The sequence below is a fragment of the Cygnus atratus genome, chromosome 6 (genome assembly GCF_013377495.2).
Source record: "Cygnus atratus isolate AKBS03 ecotype Queensland, Australia chromosome 6, CAtr_DNAZoo_HiC_assembly, whole genome shotgun sequence".
NCBI classification, from domain to species: domain Eukaryota; kingdom Metazoa; phylum Chordata; class Aves; order Anseriformes; family Anatidae; genus Cygnus; species Cygnus atratus.
The window spans coordinates 21253304-21272609 of record NC_066367.1 but is presented as its reverse complement, the minus strand read 5'-3'; the positions used below and the strand labels follow the sequence as shown (position 1 = coordinate 21272609).

Below are 19306 nucleotides of genomic sequence, written 5' to 3'. Positions count from 1 at the left end.
GGTTTCAGTTGCTAGTTTCTCAAAAATTATGTGCCACAACCATTATTAAATCTCTAATACAATTTTGATAATTTTGATATAAAGTTGTAACTATCACAAAGGAAATCCTTATGTCAGTAAGCCATTTCTATTCATTGAAATAAATGAAAAAAAGATTTGGAGAATTATATTATAGTAACTTTTGTGGATCATAATGCAGCTCAGCTGAGAGATAAATATTATGTTTTGACCCAGCATTATGAAGACTACATTATGGAGTGAAAGAGAAGGTTGTGCTTTAGGGAAGGATATGTGGCTTATCACCACAGATATCTTTTCAATTCAAATACTTTCTTGGTTACTCTATCCTTCATTGCAAATTGGGAATTCATTTAATTATATCCTCAAAAATCTTCTTCACAGGCATTTGAAGATATATACATAGAACAGCGTAAAACTATCAAGACCATGCTGGAATATGCTGACAAAGTTTTTACTTACATCTTCATTCTGGAAATGCTTTTAAAATGGGTGGCTTATGGCTTTCAAACCTATTTCACTAATGCATGGTGCTGGCTGGACTTCCTGATTGTTGATGTATGTATTCTTTTTCATATTCTGTATCACAGGCTCTAAAAATCAGAGTACTATGTGTTTAAGAGAAACTTTCTGTTCTATCCAATGGAAGCTCTATTTTAAAACTGTTTACAGTTTTACTGTTTTTTTTTTCTTTTTTTTTTTTTTTACTGTGGTACAGTTTATAATTCTGTTTAGAAAAGGAAAATTAAGTAGATATACGTATTACTCTAGAGATGGTTTGTTGATATTCTGCAGTTTAATGAAGTTGTAGAGCTTTATTGAAATGTTTTTTTGGTATTTTTTTCTGTGTGGAAAGGATGCTGCTGATCCTCATTAGTTTTTTACTATATAGGGAATTTGAGTATTTCAAAGCAATTTCTTTAAAGGTTTCTAACACTCTAATCAATTACTGTAAATGTCCTATCACTTACTCAGTGAAAGGAAAGGAAAATACTGCTGGGAACTATGAAAGGAAAATACTGCTAGGAACTCAATTCCATTTTACTACTCAGTATTCTTGCATTGCATGTGCAACCTTAAAGAGGCACTTATAGATCAGTCCCCTTGGAAAGGGTACTCCAAAAGATTTTCAAAAAGGCTGCACTACCAAGAAACAGATACACATTGTCCGAAGGAGGAGGAGTGTCATAATTCCAAGCCTAAGTGACAAACGATAGTACTGGGTAGCAAAAAATGGAAGTTTACCACACAGCAGACATTCATTTCCCATCCATCCCCGATAGCCTGACTACATATGGTCTCTCTCAGTTCTGCATATGTAATTCCCATGGAATGCAAGGTAAGAGTTTGTCTTGAGTCCCTTTTTCACTCATTCGGATCAGCAGCAGAATCCTGTGGAAACAGCTAGATATCTCCGTAAGACTACAATGGATAGACCATGACGTCTTTACTACACAGAGCTTGACGAAATTCTAATGTTTATATCCATACCAGCATTGCAGATCCTATGATAAAATGTGGCTAGGTGCCGCATTATTATTCTGTGATTGAGCCTGTACCTCTGTAAAACATTTAATGACTCAGTCACCAGATTGTGTAAATGATCTTGATCAGTAGAATTCTACAGAGACTGTGAATAATACTTTACACTGTCTTTATATGTTTGTTGTATTTATCAACAAATATTTAAGTCTTATTTGATAATTTGTGGCTTAGTTACTTCTGTGAACTTTATAAATATCTTTCTGATTTTTTTTTGCAACCTTTTTCTAGTGCAGTTGCTTGCATGTAAAAAAGTAGTAATTTCTGAAGTATTTTTTTAAGTGTTTAGTCAGAGGACTCAAATAACCAAGCAAAGAGATTAAATTTGGAAATGAAAGAAATGAGAGAACAGGAAGGCTGGAAGAGAAGGACATTAAACAGAGAGTAATAAAAGTTGTTAATTTTCTTTACTAGGGCCATCTCTTCCCAATGGTCTACTATAAATGCATTTCTAAGGATTATTGATGAAAGATAATTGTATTATTTATTTTACAGCTTTTCTATTTTATTTACTCATCTGCCTGCAGACCAGACCAGCGTTATACAAGCCAGAATTCATGAAGTGGTTAAAGGAGTCACAGGGAATGTAATGAAGTGTGGATATGCCTAACAATGAAGCTCCTACCATTGTCTAACAGTTGGTTATCAGTTTTGATTGGTCTGGTTAAATCTGAACAGCACTGGTAGCTATGGCTGTTGAATAAGATTTTATGGACACTAGAAAGTTACATTTGACCAAAGGCCAGGTCTGAGTGTGGTTTTTGAGAGCTTTTACATTTTCAAGTTCTGAAGATACCATGGGAAGTCCTGTCCTAAATTGAGCATTCCAATTCACCCAGCTTCTGGGAGTTTTCTTTTTGCATGTGACTTCAGTTTTCTTTAAATACCACCAAATGTTGACTGGTTTATGTGATTTTAGAAGGCATTTTTATACCATTCTGCCAACATGATTTCATCAACAGGTACCTAGAATACACTTTTATTCTACTTTGTCTGACTTCAAAAATCTTTTTGCATTATAGAGGAATTCCTGGAGAAAGAGGTCCACCCTTGAATCTTCTTGGGAAGTTCAGGGCACACATCATCCCCACCATATGTATCAAAGGATATACAAGATGAATGAGCACTATTGCCTTTCTGTTTTTGCGTAGGTCTCTTTGGTTAGCTTAACAGCTAATGCCTTGGGCTACTCAGAACTTGGTGCGATTAAATCCCTTAGGACACTAAGAGCTTTGAGACCTCTAAGAGCCTTGTCGCGATTTGAAGGGATGAGGGTAAGAAAAAATGAAAGAATTTGAAATAATGCATGCATACACAAAAACAATGCATGCAGAAAAATCAATGACAAATCCATGCAGAAATGCTACACTATCATCTTATATATTTTACATTTATCACTAACATATAAGCAAAAGGCTTCATCTGCTTATATGAATTCATGTGTTATTGCACACATTGTTAAGTTTATTTAGATCCACTGGCCTTTAAGCCAATTTCATATTTTCCTGAAGGTCCCAAAGATTTATCAACTGCATGGATCTATGGGATTTTACCACAAGACTGAATTTATCCCATATGATTAAGTCCTGTTATAGTCAAAACAGTTTAAAATAACACAATACTTCCTCATAAAAGTGTGTGCACATACACACACACATGTATGCATATGTGTATTTCATACAACTATAGAATATCATCCATTGTCCATCAATAATCTCTTAGCATCCTCTTATATAAATATTAATTGGCAATTTCTGTTACAAATCTATTTATTTTTAATGAATTGATATGTTAAGAAAATTGGCCGTGATAAGTGTCTTCTCTCATTCAAATTAAACTTGCATTCATTTGACACATTTATTGTGTATTTCAAAGAAGGTGCTAGTGTCTTGTTTTTATGATTTCTGGCTTAAACTGGTTGCTTATTGCTTTCTATGTTGAATTAAAAATGTTGATTGTAATCTACAGAGCACTAAGAAGCCTGAAAACATATGAGAAGACTTTTTGTTGCTGAGAGTTGGATATATTTGAGAAGTTACTGTCCACAGCTGTTATCACTGTATCAGTTACCACAGCTGAGACCCTGATTTGCCCAGCTGGGCTCTCTATTTCAGTGCAAAGTCAGATTGATTAGTTTAAATCACTTCTTTAGTGCACTGAAATGAACAAAAACCTTACATATTCTGCTATGACATGAAAGCTCTAGAAATGTTTCTCTTATGGGCAGTAGTCAACAACTACTGTAGAAGACATTTCTAGCTCCTGCCAGAAGATGTTTGTGACTTGTACCTTCAGGGCCCATCTGTCTACTTGGGACATATTGCTATTAGTCTAATTAGCAAATGCACATGAGCTGAAAAAATAAACTGTAGCTGTAATTAAAAGAGATCCTTGTGTGAGCTCCCTACTGCAACCACTGATCTTTGACACCCCAGTTTACAAGCTTATTAGTAAATTTATAAATCAACCACAATTTGGTGAATTTCTGAAGACCATATGATGCTATATATGTGTGGAAAGAGAGCCCTTCATCAGAATATGAATTCTCATAGTTTCCTCAACATAACATATTTTTCCTACAGCATTTTTTGAATAAGTTAGAATGTCTGGGTTCTAAGTGACTACATGTATTTTTTTCTCTTCTGATCTGAAGAAAAAACAAGTATTTTCACAGTTGCAGAGAAAGCAAAGCTTTTATAATTCATTGTCTCCTGTGTTTAAATTGGCTAAAAAGGACACCTCTTCTCACTTAAAAGAAAAAAACAAACAAACAAACCTTCAGAACTATGCTGAGACAAATATCAAAATTTGGAATGCTTATATCAAATATAAGGCCTGTCTAAAACATCATCAATATCTTGCTAAAAGCACACTAGCTGTTACTTTTTAATGAGAATAATTAGGAAAAAAAAATGAAAACGAAACTTTGTGCAGTAAATTTCTTAAGTGGCAATTTAATGCAGTAAGGTAGAAAAAAATTACTTTTTCTCATGAAGGTTTATGGGTAATTTTCAATCCTGTAACTTCCATGTTGATGTAAACTTTACCTACTGTTTTAATCCAGATCTGCTAACTGTATGTCTCTGTAAATCATACAGATAATGAGGAGATTTATGACCTTAGCAAAAGACATAAGAAGAAGTAGTATATGAAATTAGATAACTTCAGAATAAAAATGAGATATCTTTGTTAGGCAATTAACCACTGGAATAACATTTCTATGGATATAGACATCTTTTGTTTTTTTAAAGAAATTTCAGACTTAATGTCTAAAGATACAGTAGCTCAAGTTGGTGAAAAAAATAGTTACGATAAGATTTTAAGGTCTGATATATGGAAATTGAAGTTTCGTAATTAAAAAAAAAAAAAACGTAGTTTCTTTGGTATTTGTTATCCATGAAGTGAAAATATGACAATATAGTATGGTGTACATATTTGCATGGGTACTTAGAATTACTTCCAGTGACCCTTGTATTTCTTTGCAATGCAATAAATTCCATTCTACCTATCTAAATTTTTAATCCTCCATACTGTTGGATACCCTAGGATCAGGGTTTGTTGTACCTACCCAAACTAATAATTAATAGAAAGCATTCCCCCAGTGGAAAACATGTCGTGTTTCTCCTATATCTTCCTTACATAACTATTGCTAAAGGAAGTAAACTTTAATTTGCACATGAGACTTCATGAAACTAGTTTGTGGATATATAATTAAGAATTATGCTAAGACGTGATCTGGCTATGCCGTGCCCCAAGTGTTATTACTTACTGCCATGTAGTGATAGGCACATACAACCTTTTTCTTTTTAACAAGTAAAGGACACTGTTTAATCTCTCTCTAATGCTTTCCCTTCTTTCACATGCATTGTTTTCTTGTACTACCCCTACTTCCAATGGAAGCCAGGAGGTGACCAATTGGTGTTTTCCATGATGGTCAACATTACATTTTTAGTATTTTCAAATGATTCACGTTTCAAGCTGATCCTGCTATAGCTTTGGGATGCACACTAAAACCAGGGAAAGTAAATCAACTGTAGAAATTCAACAATTATAGAAAGAATAACATAACGACCTGCAGCTGCAGTAGAAAGAGGAACAAAATTCTCAGGTGTAATAAGACTGAAAACTAGAAGACAAATATCTTCACTTCAATAACTTCATATCTCAATGATTGAATAATATTATTACAGCTAAGGAATCTAGTTATATTTTTATTAGAAGAATTGAGATACCTTTAAATAAGAATATTTTCTTAACTAATAGATTTTTCTGTTAGAAACAATGTTTATTACAGTATGTGATTAAGGTATGTGGCAAAAAAAAAAAAAAAAGCACAACACGCAGGTCAGCTTGAAGCATGGGAGAGTTCATCCACCATTCTATGCAGTTATAGAACAATTTATATAGAACCTAATTTGTTCCAGCTTCTAAATTTAATAAAACAAAAAATACATTGAAGTGGGATCTCTAATGTTGTCCGAAGTATGTATCACCCCAAAGATATATTATTTTGACAGGAATGGAGACCTGAAAGTGCAAGTATTTCTCCTTTCCTTCAGCTTGTTTACTATATGGTATACATGATGGTGTATACCTACTGTAGCCTTCAAAGGTTTTATTTTCTGTCATGTAAAATGACAATGAATGAAGAGTGATCTACTTAGATGAATAGTTTTTCAAGTAATTGATTCTATGGAACCCATGAAATGTAAATATAAACATAATGCCAAAATATTTTACAGATAGAAACAGTGTAGTATGCTAGATCTGTTGGAGTACCTATATCATATAAGTGAATTTTTTAAAACAAAATCATCATTAGATTCTATGGAGATGGTTCAGTTGTTTTGGAAAAATGGGCAGAGGTGTTCTATAGTTATTGAATTTATATAATTTATATTATTACTTATGTACAAACAGATTCAAAATAAGAATTAACTAATTTAGGAGTTCATCAATTTCATCATTAAATAAATCATTCTCATTCATAATGGACCTACTTTCTACCTAACTTTTTTTTTTTCTTTTTGATTTTGGCATGCTTTTAATTGTCATTCGTCATCATACATTAACTCTTTTTCATACTTTTCTTTCCTGAAGCTTTATTTTTCCCAAAATTCATTGGGAAATTAAATTAAGTCTCCCCCTTCTTCAAGTCTTAATTGCTGCTTACATGAACGCTACCAGCTTTTCTGTGTTCACATAGTCAGCTATTTTCCTGCTTTGAACACGTCTGGTTTTCTGCTTTTATATATAGCCATCCAAATGAACATGGAGACATCCCATAGTTTTCTTTTATTTAAAAGAAGTCTCTAATTACTTTCAATTAAAAAATTGCTCAATAATATTGATTTGGAATGTTTATCCAGTAAACACTTAATAGCAAAAAAGATTTTTGTGCTTGATGCAGTCATCAGAAATATTACAGCTACTGTTCTGCAGACATACATTAAGTAAATATTTTAAAAATATTTAATGCTCTTATTTTTTAGAGTTCCATTTTATCTGTTCTTCTTTCCATTATTTCAAGCTACCATTTGCTACATCTTTTCCTAGTACTACTATGTTTTTTCCTCTAATTATGTTGACATTTTATCTTTCTTCTTACTTGTTACAATCCAAAAAGTATAATACAGTTTAATACAGAATTATAACAAGGTGTTACATTTAAGGAAGTCTGATGAAGATAGTGGTGCTTGTGTTCTTATACTGTCTCTTTTGTTTCATTTGTACACTAGGTGGTTGTGAATGCCCTCTTAGGAGCCATTCCATCCATTATGAATGTGCTTCTTGTTTGCCTTATATTCTGGCTGATCTTCAGTATCATGGGAGTAAATCTATTTGCTGGAAAATTTTATTACTGTGTTAACACTACGACTGATGAGAGATTTGACATCAGCCAAATCAACAATTACAGCCAATGTGAAGAACTCATAAAAAACAATGAAACTGCCAGATGGAAGAATGTGAAGGTTAACTTTGATAATGTAGGCCTTGGTTATCTTTCTCTGCTTCAAGTGGTAAGACACCGCTCCTTAATTTCTCCTTCTCGTTTTCCTTCTCGTTCTCCTTCTTGTTCTCCTTCTTGTTCTTCTCATTCTCGTTCTCGTTCTCTTCCTCTTCCTCTTCCTCTTCCTCTTCCTCTTCCTCTTCCTCTTTTTTTCTCTTTTTATATCTGTTGTTTACTTGTAGCAGTCAAAGTTATTTCTGTTTCTTTCATTTAGAAATCTTTTTCCTCGCTTCTTTGTTTGGGATTCTTATAAAAATCCTTAAATAAACTGTGGAGTATGTGTTTTAAAAATATATACATATATTTTGGGGTATATATATATATGTCTAAGGGACATGTGTATGCAGAAATGGATGTTTAAAATATATAAGGTGCATTTTTTAACCTTTCTTCAAATATATATCAGTCTTGCATCTCAGTTCAGCTGATTATAGTATATTTTTATGCTTCTACTTGTTGGAAGTCAAGTTTGGTAAGCAGGAAAATTGTGAAAAATAAGCAGTCAAAATAATATACCAATAAGCCAAATAAAAAGCAAAAATGAACTCTGGAAAGAAATCAAGCAGGTGAATATCAACAGTATGGGATTCATGTGAAGCTGGAAAGAGCTCAATTTAAGAGTTTATTTCAAAAGAGATGAACTTTCTGGGGCACCTGGGGAGGTTTGGTGCTTTCGGAATTCCCACAGCTGAGATCAAATCTTTTACTTTGGGAGATTCCATATTTTTATTGATATTTATATTCCACTTTACAAAACTCTTCTAGAATTTAACTTGTATATTAGTCAATTCCTTAATATATTTCACAAGATTCTCGCTTAAAACCACTATGTGCAAACATGCTTCCCACATCCAAGATACTTTTTCTTTCTTTGCCAGTGATTCTAAGAGTCCTGAGAATTCAAACTGGAGATATTTCCCTTATCCTTCTGACTTTTAGGGCTATGATATGTCCTTTTGAGTTGGGATCACCTGTGCTAACTTCCACAAGACTGTGTATTTTAAGGAGGTATTTGCTCATAAATGATAAGCTAGTTCTTCATGTATGTATCATTTCTAATTAGTGTTAGTTAATTGTGACAAATCTGTTGTCATGGGCATGGAGAAATTAGAAATTCCTGGACCAGAGTGCAGTTAATTCCTGTGAGTTATAAAGGTAAATAAACTTGAACTCTTGCTCAAAAACTGTGGAGTATCACTGCGACTGTTGAAAAGTGTTATGCGTTAGAGCCAAAAGCTGGTAATAGCTCTAAGTGTGGATAAATCTACGACTCCACAGAAACAATACAAAGTATAGAGGCTATACTGACTATCACAAAAAATGTAAGCAATTCAAATCTAATTCACACTAGCTGTGTTGAATCTATATCAAGTACACTTTCTTTTCTCATAGACAGAAACTAACTTTTATTTTGGGCATTACTCATAAGAACTTAAAGTTCTTAATTTAATAGATGTTTTGTCCTTTAGAGTCAGATATTAGAAGTTGCTTGTGATCCTCATATATGAATAAAACATAAAATATAAGGCAAAATATGCCTATTAATATTACAATGTGCTGATTTTTATGATACTTAGATATGATGTTTAAGATACTTAGTCCTCAGCTCTTAAATGTTTCTGACAACTCATTTTCCTGGATAAGTGTGCGATAAACACCAGTGTTCTGTTTATAGGCTACATTTAAAGGATGGATGGATATCATGTATGCAGCTGTGGATTCTCGCAATGTGAGTATACTCCCGTAACTCCATCTGTTTTGACTGTGTGAGCTCTAAGAGTTAAGAACATAATTTTAACATCTTTCATAAATAACAGTAAAAATGAGAGAACAAGGAGTTATTACAGTTTTATAGTTAGTGAAAATGGAAACCATAAGAAAAATACAAGACATGAAGAAAGCAGAGGAGCAGTCCTAAATGATTCCTTGTTCTCTATGGTACAGTTGGACCAAAATTCCTCAAGTTGTACAGCAGACTGAATTATTGCCATGAAATGCTTTTTCCTCCTCTCATTATATGTATATTGAGGTATTACTTAAATTTGGAGACTGGTACTGATACACAGGTTAGAGATGATGGTTTGTACCTCTGATTTTTTATTTATTTTATTTTATTTTATTTTATTTTATTTTTATTTTATTTTATTGAAGTTGAGACATTCACTATGCTCAGCAGGCAGCCTGGCTCCTTTCCTCAGGACACAGTTCCTATTCTTAATTTGACGGGTGCATTTTCGTATCCTTTTGTCTTCCCTTGCACTCTTGGTGCTAGTTGTGCTCTAGCTCTAAGTAGACAACTGAATAAACTATACTGGTAAAGCCCCAACTTTTTTGTAAGCTATAGTCACAGCAGGAGGCCTGGTGTAGTATAATAAATGTGCATAGCTGTACCAAGAAAATACACTTTAAACATTGTTTGGATTCTTCTCTTTAGCCTACTTAGGCCCATTAAGCTACAAAGAACATGTGCTGTAACCTGACCAATGTATCCTTTGAGTTAAAACTCTGGTAAAAACAAGGATAGGTTGCAGGGAAACTCAGACAAAGCAGTGAGTAATAAAACAATAAAAGAAGTTTTTCAAAAATGACAGTTCATGCTACAAATACTGAAATCCAGGACAGCTTACTAAGTGTTGGTAGCACTGGTGTTTCTGGTTATCTATAGACTGAGACAGAGAGTGGTATATTAAATTAAACCAATTGTGGCTTCAATATTTGTTCTAAAAATGAAATTTATTTATTCTAAAAAATGAAATAGCAAGTTCAATAGCAAAGTCCTTTGTCAAGAATGTTATGTCATAAATTGCAGATCAGTGGGATGGCTACATGGGAACTTGACCATAAGAAGCGAAGATCAGAGTGGCAGAGCCCTACATTCTTTTAAGCAGCTATATGGTTCTGTGTCCACAGTTAAACTAAGGCTTAGTGTCTATGCCTTTTTGCAGGTTTTGGATCAGCCTAAATATGAAGATAACCTGTACATGTATCTTTACTTTGTCATCTTTATCATCTTTGGATCATTCTTTACCTTGAACCTTTTCATTGGTGTCATCATAGACAATTTCAACCAGCAGAAAAAGAAGATAAGTACTTCATCATTATTCAGAAATGAAAGCCAAAAAATCCATCTTTTTGGTCCACTCACAATGACTTTCTCCTTTTTTTTTTCTTCTATTTTATGATAAATTAACGTGCTTTACATATTAAATACATTAAATTATTAAAGCAGTACAATTTCACTTGATTAGTGTTTTGACAGACAAGTGACACCACAAGTCTGTCCACAGTTAGTGAAATACTCAATGTCATCTGTGTAAAGATGTAGATATGGGTCTGGAGTCTAACAAGATCATAAGAAGGCTAAACATTGAAATAGCTAAACATAGCTATAAAAACTCTTAGCTACATTATTGTCATGTCTCAGAGCTAATATTGTAGTATCTTTATTCGTACGCTCTTTAGTCATCATATTTTATCAACACTGCCTCAAAAGGTATCAGTGTTTCAGCAGTTGAACTTAACTAAAGTAACTGGAAGACAAAATGTTATTGACTGGTTGAAGTGCTGTTGAACACGTGATGAAATTGGTTGAGATGGAGAGAAATCTGCTTTTTTTTTTTTTTTTCCCTGCTAATTCCATGTAGCGGTTCTAGGATCTCCTGCTTCAAGTCCTGCCTCAGTGTAGGGAGAGGAAGAGGTTGTGAAATATGGTTATATGACCAACTGCTTATTCTCCTTTGGTATCACAGATGTCAACTCTGAAATTTTGCCAAAATTTGCCTGAGAGGAGAAACAAGAGAAGGGGATTGGAATGTTTTATTAGCTTGTGTCTGATGAAATTTAGGAATTCAGAGAAAAAGCACCTCTCCTTCCTGAAGGCTCCCATCCTCTGTAACTCCCCAGTGGAAACCAGATATCTACCACAAACATTTGAAGTTCAAGAGCCTTTCAAAAAATATCCTAAATATCGAGAGTGGAATATGTAAAACATTTATTTTGTTACCCATATACTTATAATTGATATAAACTGATAGAACAGGATTTCCATGTCTGCCCTAATTTTTCACACAGATGAGAATGTGAACAAGAGTGATTATTACTATTCTGTATTCCTGTTTATAAGTAACCAATGGAAATATGTGATTGTAACCAGTTTTTCTCTCTTTGCTTTACTTTGGAGGTCAAGATATTTTTATGACAGAAGAACAGAAGAAATACTACAATGCAATGAAAAAGTTGGGTTCAAAGAAACCACAAAAGCCTATACCACGACCAGCAGTAAGAATAAAAGTCTTGTCTTTTTACATCTATTTAAAAAATGTTTCAGTTATGCCTTAGGCTGAATTAAGTTGTAAGCTAAAAATACAAGTGATATAAGAAAAGGCTTATTCATCTGAAATAAAAATTATTTGTCTTTTGCATTCTAAACATGAAGGACTCTCTCTTCTCTTTCCTTTTTTCCCCCTCATTTTCTCTCTGCTGGTGGCAATGACATTTTATGTGGCATTTTTTCAAAATACTGATTTGACTAAAACAATCAACCATGACAGTGTATTTGTCAAGCTACGTGCCTTAGGGCACAGGCTTTTTCAGTCATCAAGTAAGACTCTGAAACTGGGGGCAAGTTACCGTATCATTGCCTGAAAAAAAAATCCTTTTGCCTCTCACATTCCTGTTGCACAATCCATACAATGGTTTGTCCTCCTGCTCTCCCCTGGTGCTACAGAGCAGGGTTCGTCTGGGGCAGTGATGCCAGCTCCGCAGTTCCACTTTGGATTGTGGAACCTGCTAAGTGGCCCACTCAGCTATCAGTAAGTTCTCCATAGCTGAAAAATGCAAGACATTGTTTTAAAGGTTATTTTGGTGGCATGAAGAGCACTGAACTCTGTGCTTGAAAACTCTGTAAGTTTCACGAAGTTTTCTGACAATTGAAGCACTATTAACTCTCAGCCTCTTTACCATACCACCTTGCCTTTGTTTTTTTCAAATTTTGTCAAGTTAAGTATTCAATCAGTAGTCTGTGTGACCGAAGCTTACAGTGAGCTGGTTTGAGATGGCAAAGTCACCTTTGCAATTTTAAAAAATGCACCATGCATATTTTGAAATCTTCCCTTTAATGCTTATAAACATAGTAATTGCATTTCTATTTGATTTGTGTTTACATGTACAAACTGGAAAATTCATACAAGTTGAAGACTTCATAGAAGACAAAAAATCCCCTTCATACTAGATTTAGTTAATCTGTAGCAATTGAAAAAAGAAATTTTACCCAATGCTTATCGTAATGAATCTTATTTTTTTCCTGCAGAACAAATTCCAAGGCATGGTCTTTGATTTTGTAACAAAACAAGCATTTGATATCAGTATAATGATACTTATCTGCCTTAACATGGTCACAATGATGGTAGAAACAGATGATCAGAGTGAAGACATGGAAAACATTTTATATTGGATTAACCTGGTGTTTATCGTACTTTTCACTGGAGAATGTGTCCTGAAATTGATTTCACTTCGCCATTACTACTTTACTATAGGCTGGAATATTTTTGATTTCGTGGTTGTCATTCTCTCCATAGTAGGTAAGAACAATTAATTTTCATGAAATGGCTAATTCTGGGGAAACTGAAAATTAATTTTGGAATGTAAAGTCTGTTTGCATTTGGGTTCATCATTGTGATTAGAAACTCTGACTCCTGTTTTTCTGTCTTCTGATATCTTACTACCCAAAAAATAACTGAACATTAAAATAAGAAATTTTTATCCGTGTGTTTCATACACTCTTACTTTTACATTGGTTGAAATTAGACCCTTATGCTGAATTCAGTAGAAATTCCTCAGCATGGAAAGAAATCAATAAATGAAAGGCAATTCTGATACAAAATAACAGTGGCAGTTGCAGGAGAAAACAGATTCCTTCAATCCAAAAGTGAAATCTGTGTGGGACTCTGGGTAGGCTAGCATGCAAGCAACTCAGACAGCAATGTAAAATCCTGAGCTTCCTGCAGAGTTTCATTTGATCCTGAGAGGTTTTACACCAGACCTAATGTGAGCAAATGAAGAAGCAGAACTGAAGCAGACATTGTAATAAATATATGGTTCTACTAACCTTTTCTTTATCTAGAGCAGAAAGCCTGAAAGAACTTCAGCAAAAGTTGTTCTATTTTAATTGTCAGAACTTTAATTTGTCATTTTGTCATTTTGTATGGAAATAGAATATATTTATTATTTTCCTGCTTCACTAAGGCCCATGATATAATGCTCTTCAATGGGTTCTAGGAAGCCCTTATATTATCAGCTTATATATGTTTGGAATTGCTGTGTCATTATTACTAGTGATCACATTATTTCAAATGTGACTAAGTTACAGTTCTCTTTGAACTTACTTTATATGAATACCATAACTTGATTACATCATTTGAATACTGCTATAAATATGATCTTTCATATTAACTGGCATTATTTTTGTTAAACAGAAAGCTATTCTGATCTCACCATTTGCAACTCTACATACAATAGTTACCAGTTTGTCCTAAAAAAGATTGCCATTTTGTGTCTGTTTGCGTATGCATTTATACAGTTAATGCTTAGAAATGTCATTGACACAGTTCTTCCTTATCCTGCAAATTACTTCAGATTTTCTGTTGGGATTTATGGATTTCACTAGCATAATGGATGCTAAAGGTTTTGCAAAAACAACTGATTGGCCAGAAGCTGAATTTCTGAAGACTCTGCAATTTTCCTATTCTTCTTAACATTCTACAATGTTTGTAGGATAAACCTTTAGCAGCAGCTAAGGTTTTAAGGTATTAAATGTAATAATATTATTTACTAATTTAACTTGTTTTTCAACAGGTATGTTCTTAGCTGAGATGATTGAGAAATATTTTGTGTCCCCCACTTTGTTCCGAGTCATCCGACTTGCCAGAATAGGTCGAATCCTGCGTCTCATTAAAGGCGCTAAGGGAATCCGCACTCTGCTCTTTGCTTTGATGATGTCTCTTCCTGCTTTGTTCAACATTGGTCTGCTGCTGTTCCTGGTCATGTTTATCTATGCGATATTTGGCATGTCCAACTTTGCCTACGTTAAGAGGGAGGTTGGGATTGATGACATGTTCAACTTTGAAACATTTGGCAACAGCATGATCTGCCTATTTCAAATCACCACATCTGCTGGCTGGGATGGTTTGTTAGCCCCAATTCTGAACAGTGGGGAGCCGGACTGTGACCCTCATAAAGATCATCCGGGGAGCTCTGTTAAAGGCGACTGCGGCAACCCTTCCGTTGGGATTTTCTTCTTTGTCAGCTACATCATCATATCCTTTCTGGTAGTGGTGAACATGTACATTGCTGTGATTCTGGAGAACTTCAGTGTTGCTACTGAAGAAAGTGCTGAGCCTCTGAGCGAGGATGACTTTGAGATGTTCTATGAAGTCTGGGAGAAGTTTGATCCAGATGCAACACAATTCATAGAGTTCAGTAAACTATCAGATTTTGCAGCTTCGTTAGATCCTCCTCTTCTCATAGCAAAACCAAACAAAGTCCAGCTTATTGCAATGGATCTGCCCATGGTAAGCGGTGACAGAATTCACTGCCTTGACATCTTGTTTGCTTTCACAAAGCGTGTCCTGGGGGAAAGTGGGGAGATGGATGCCCTCAGAATCCAGATGGAAGATCGTTTTATGGCAGCCAATCCATCTAAAGTCTCCTATGAACCAATCACAACCACATTAAAACGGAAACAGGAGGAGGTATCTGCTGTTGTTATTCAACGTGCTTTCAGGCGTCACCTTTTAAGGCAAAAAGTCAAAAAAGTTTCATGTATATTTAATCAGGATAAAGGTAAAGATGAAGATGATCTGCCCACAAAAGAAGATATGATTATGGATAAACTAAATGAGAACTCCACTCCAGAGAAAACAGATATGACCCCGTCCACAACCTCCCCACCATCCTATGACAGTGTAACAAAGCCAGACAAGGATAAATATGAAAAAGACAAATCAGAAAAAGAAGATAAAGGTAAAGACAGCAGGGAAAGTAAAAAGTAACAGAATTCTGTGATAAACTGTTTACAGCCTGAGAAAGTATGTATTTGTGTCAACAGGACTCCTGTAGGAGGTACATGCCAAACTGACAGTTTTTACATATATAAATATATATATAATTATATATATATATATAAAAGGTCAGTGCCTATAACAAGACAGTGACCCCTCGTCATCAAACTGCAACTCTGTAAAACAGGGTAACATCTTGACAGGAGGTTGTTGTTTTTATTACCAGCTGACACTGCTGAAGAGAAGATAAAATGGCCAATCAGACTGTAGGGATCGGTTAAAAAAAAAAAAAGGTGCAAACCTATGAATCTCTGTGTTTAACATGAAACACTTAGTATAAAAATTGTATCCACTGTTTGCATTTCAACAGCCACATTTGCCATATTTTTACAAAAATCAGTGTTGGTGAACTTATCATTTTTTAATTCACAGGTTGTTTACTATTATATGTGACTATTTTTGTAAATGGGTTTTATGTTGGGGAAGGGGTTATGAGAACCAGGTGTTCTACTCTCGGATTCTCTATAATGTACAGACAGAAGTGATTTGCATGAAGGCATGCTGCACTTGTAGTTCATGCATGGAAAAACATGACGTCGCACAAAGCAGCAGAGTCTGACTACTTCCATGTTTCAGGGTGGCTCTATATTTTGAGGTGCTTAATAACAGTATCCATCTAGTATCTCATGCAGACAAATTTTAATGTGCCTGTAAAGTCCCATAGAGTCTACAATAATAGAACAGATGTTTTATTTTTTCATAAGTCATTTAACTGTAGTTGAATGAACTCTGCATAAAAAATTGAGATAGGGACATGAAGTCCATTTTTAAGTATTCTTCTGTGGAAAACAGCTTACCTGAACTTGGGAAATTTAATTTACCAAAACAAACAAACAAAAAAAAACACCACAAAACTTAAGGATTATGAAGTTGTTCTGCTTCACCCTGCAGTATCGTTTAGCCATCTTCTGCTCTCAGCAAGGTTGACATCGTATGTGTTGATTAAAAAAGTACCGTCTATGTAAATAGTTATTTTATCCTGTGGTGCATGTTTGAGCAAACAAATAATGACCTGTGCACAATATTTATTGCATCAAATATGTACCACAATAAGTGTAGTTTGCAAGCTTTTAACAGCTAATATAAAGTATTCTGTACCATTATAGATAGTTTGGAAGCTATCACTGATGCATGTTTATCTTGCCTTTGCTGCTGTAATTTTACTCCTTCCACTGTTAAAAGTCTAATATGGGAAGCCATATCTCAGTGGTTAAGTGAAACAAATTGTTCAATCAGTCATCATTCTTTCATGACATCAAGCAATAGTTTGCAGCTATTGAAGAGCTTCTTGCTTTGCATTCTAAAATTTTAAGTGAATACTGTACGGTGTATAGTCAGACTGTACAGGATTTGTTGCAAACTGCTCAATCTGTTGAAAATACATGGATAGAATTTTCTAAGAAAATATAAATATTGTAAAAATATCATTTTATTTTATTTTTCAGCGTTTTGTACATAAAATAAGAAATGAGAATTATCTTCAGGTTGATGTCACTGTCACTTTTATTACTTTCTATCCATAGCACTTTTTAATTCAAGAACTTCACAAAATAAGAAACAAAGGAGAGAATGGGGTAGCTTTAGGTTTCTGCTTTTTTATTAGTACTGTATTTTTGCACACATTTTAATGTGAAATACGTTTCAAACTGAGTCCAAAATGCACTTGCTTCCAAATAGATATAACTTGTAATTGAAATGTGGTGGGGAAGATTTGTTTAAAATTCTAGCACTGCCTGCATCAGAAGTTTCAAGGTAGTCTTTTTATTCATGAAATCTTTACCAGTGTTTGTTTACATAGACTATTCTTATTCTTGTTGATTCATGCTGCACTAGAACTGTTCTAAATATAATATGGGATCCACGATGGTTTTTTTCCTTCTTTTTTTTTCCCACAGGGATTAAATAGCAAACTTGTATAATTGATCACATCAGGACATTTTGTGTTTCTTACACAAGCAAAAATTTGATGTTGACTCCTCCTTTTACAAAAAATATTGACTTGTGTGTCAGTGAACTGCATGCAGGAAAATGCTATTACCATAAAGACCAGTAAACCACATTACAGTTGAGCCAAAAGAATAAAGATTTCATTTTTTATTGTATTCAATTGTTCTGTCTTTGTTTTCATCACTAAAAATTATTGGCTCTCAAGAGGTGCTATGACAATAAAATGTGAATATATAAAATATTAGAAGTTGGGAATAGTGACTAAAACTCAATAATAGAATTGTGAAAGGTCAAATGTTGAAGCTGTATGCTTTGAGGAAGATCTTTATTACGATTTGCATTTACTCTCATCAGGTTATTAATCCTACTAAAAACTATTCTAGAGTAGGATAACATTTATGTACACGATACCTAAACCCATTTTCCATGTCAGGTATTCTAAGGCAACTAGAAAATCAGATGTTAAAGAAACTGGCTACCAAGGCTACAGAACAGTATGTATAATTTCAATGATATTTTACTTTAGAAATCAAACTTTGTGTATGTGTGTGTGTTGTAAGGAAAATTTTGTTTTCTACATAATTTTTAAAATATTTATAATTTATTATTTTACTTTAAGGCATGAGGGTGTGGAAGCCAGCAGAAACTTTGCTGGAACTTTTATTAAAGCATCAAATTCATAACTTAAAAAAAAAATATATAAAAATCTTAGGGTGCCAAACGCAATTATAATTTCAAAACACAATAATACTAATTTTCTATGGTGAATTTATACACAGTGCTTTTCACTGCCAAGGAGCTGGCATATGCACTAAGTGTTGTGCACATACCTGTGGAAGTGCTGGTATGAGAATGCAGAAGACAGGTGTAGAACAGGCATTGCAAGTGTGGTGGCAGTGGAACTGAGAAAAAATTTGCATTTTGGGGGAAAGAATACAAGTATTTCTTGTGTCAGTCTTGTCATGCAGATTTCCTAATTGAATCTCAACTTTATGGAATCCCTTATGAGATGTCTGGATGTATGTTGGGAAAATGCCTTGTATCAAAGTATTTATTCTCTCCTAGAAAAGCTTCCTGTGCTTCCTATACAGAAACAAAGCAGTTTTCTGTAAAATGGAGCGACAATAAATTGTCATTATATATATATTTAATTACAAGATATGACTATCCTCTCAATGTATTAAAATGAGCAAGAGTTCATTTACACTCTCGCAGTTGTCTGTGATCCTATAAGACATGGACTTAAAAAAAATAGTATGTGCAACACTGAAAGTAGGGGAGCCAAATTTTTAGGTTGCAGTCACATTTGAGTGCTATTTTTAAAAAGAAATTTTCTCTGTTGTAAATTTCAAGTACCATCTTGAACAAATTAAAAGCTAGGCAAAATCTCAACCTTGGTGCTCCTCCGGGCACAAAGAAAGAGCCTTTATGTCTTGTGATCCCAGCCTGAACTCGTGTACATCTCTGTGGCACATCAGGACAACCTAACACGCCCGATCACATTCGTGATGTGTCTTACCCCCAAGTGTGGACCCGAGATCAGGGCAAAAACGTCTGAATGGACTTTGCCCTGAATGGAGCAGGAGGACGGCTTCCTTCATCTCTTCTCTTACAGTTTTCAATCACTAATGGTTTGTTGAGATTTTTAATTCCACACATCAGTGTTACAGCG

General features: G+C 34.2%; 1 protein-coding gene across 9 annotated transcripts in view; it reads left to right on the top strand.

The window, feature by feature from the left end:
• Positions 1-15618, top strand: part of LOC118243055 (sodium channel protein type 2 subunit alpha) — a 55454-nt gene extending 39836 nt beyond the window's left edge. For all 9 annotated transcript variants that reach the window (XM_050711528.1, XM_050711525.1, XM_050711523.1 and 6 more), the window contains exons 19-26: positions 403-576; positions 2712-2834; positions 7299-7580; positions 9246-9299; positions 10516-10653; positions 11744-11848; positions 12879-13149; positions 14423-15618. In XM_050711528.1, the coding sequence (XP_050567485.1) occupies positions 403-576; positions 2712-2834; positions 7299-7580; positions 9246-9299; positions 10516-10653; positions 11744-11848; positions 12879-13149; positions 14423-15618 (2343 nt within the window). The remainder of the gene's footprint in view (positions 1-402; positions 577-2711; positions 2835-7298; positions 7581-9245; positions 9300-10515; positions 10654-11743; positions 11849-12878; positions 13150-14422) is intronic.
• Positions 15619-19306: the final 3688 nt, after the last annotated feature.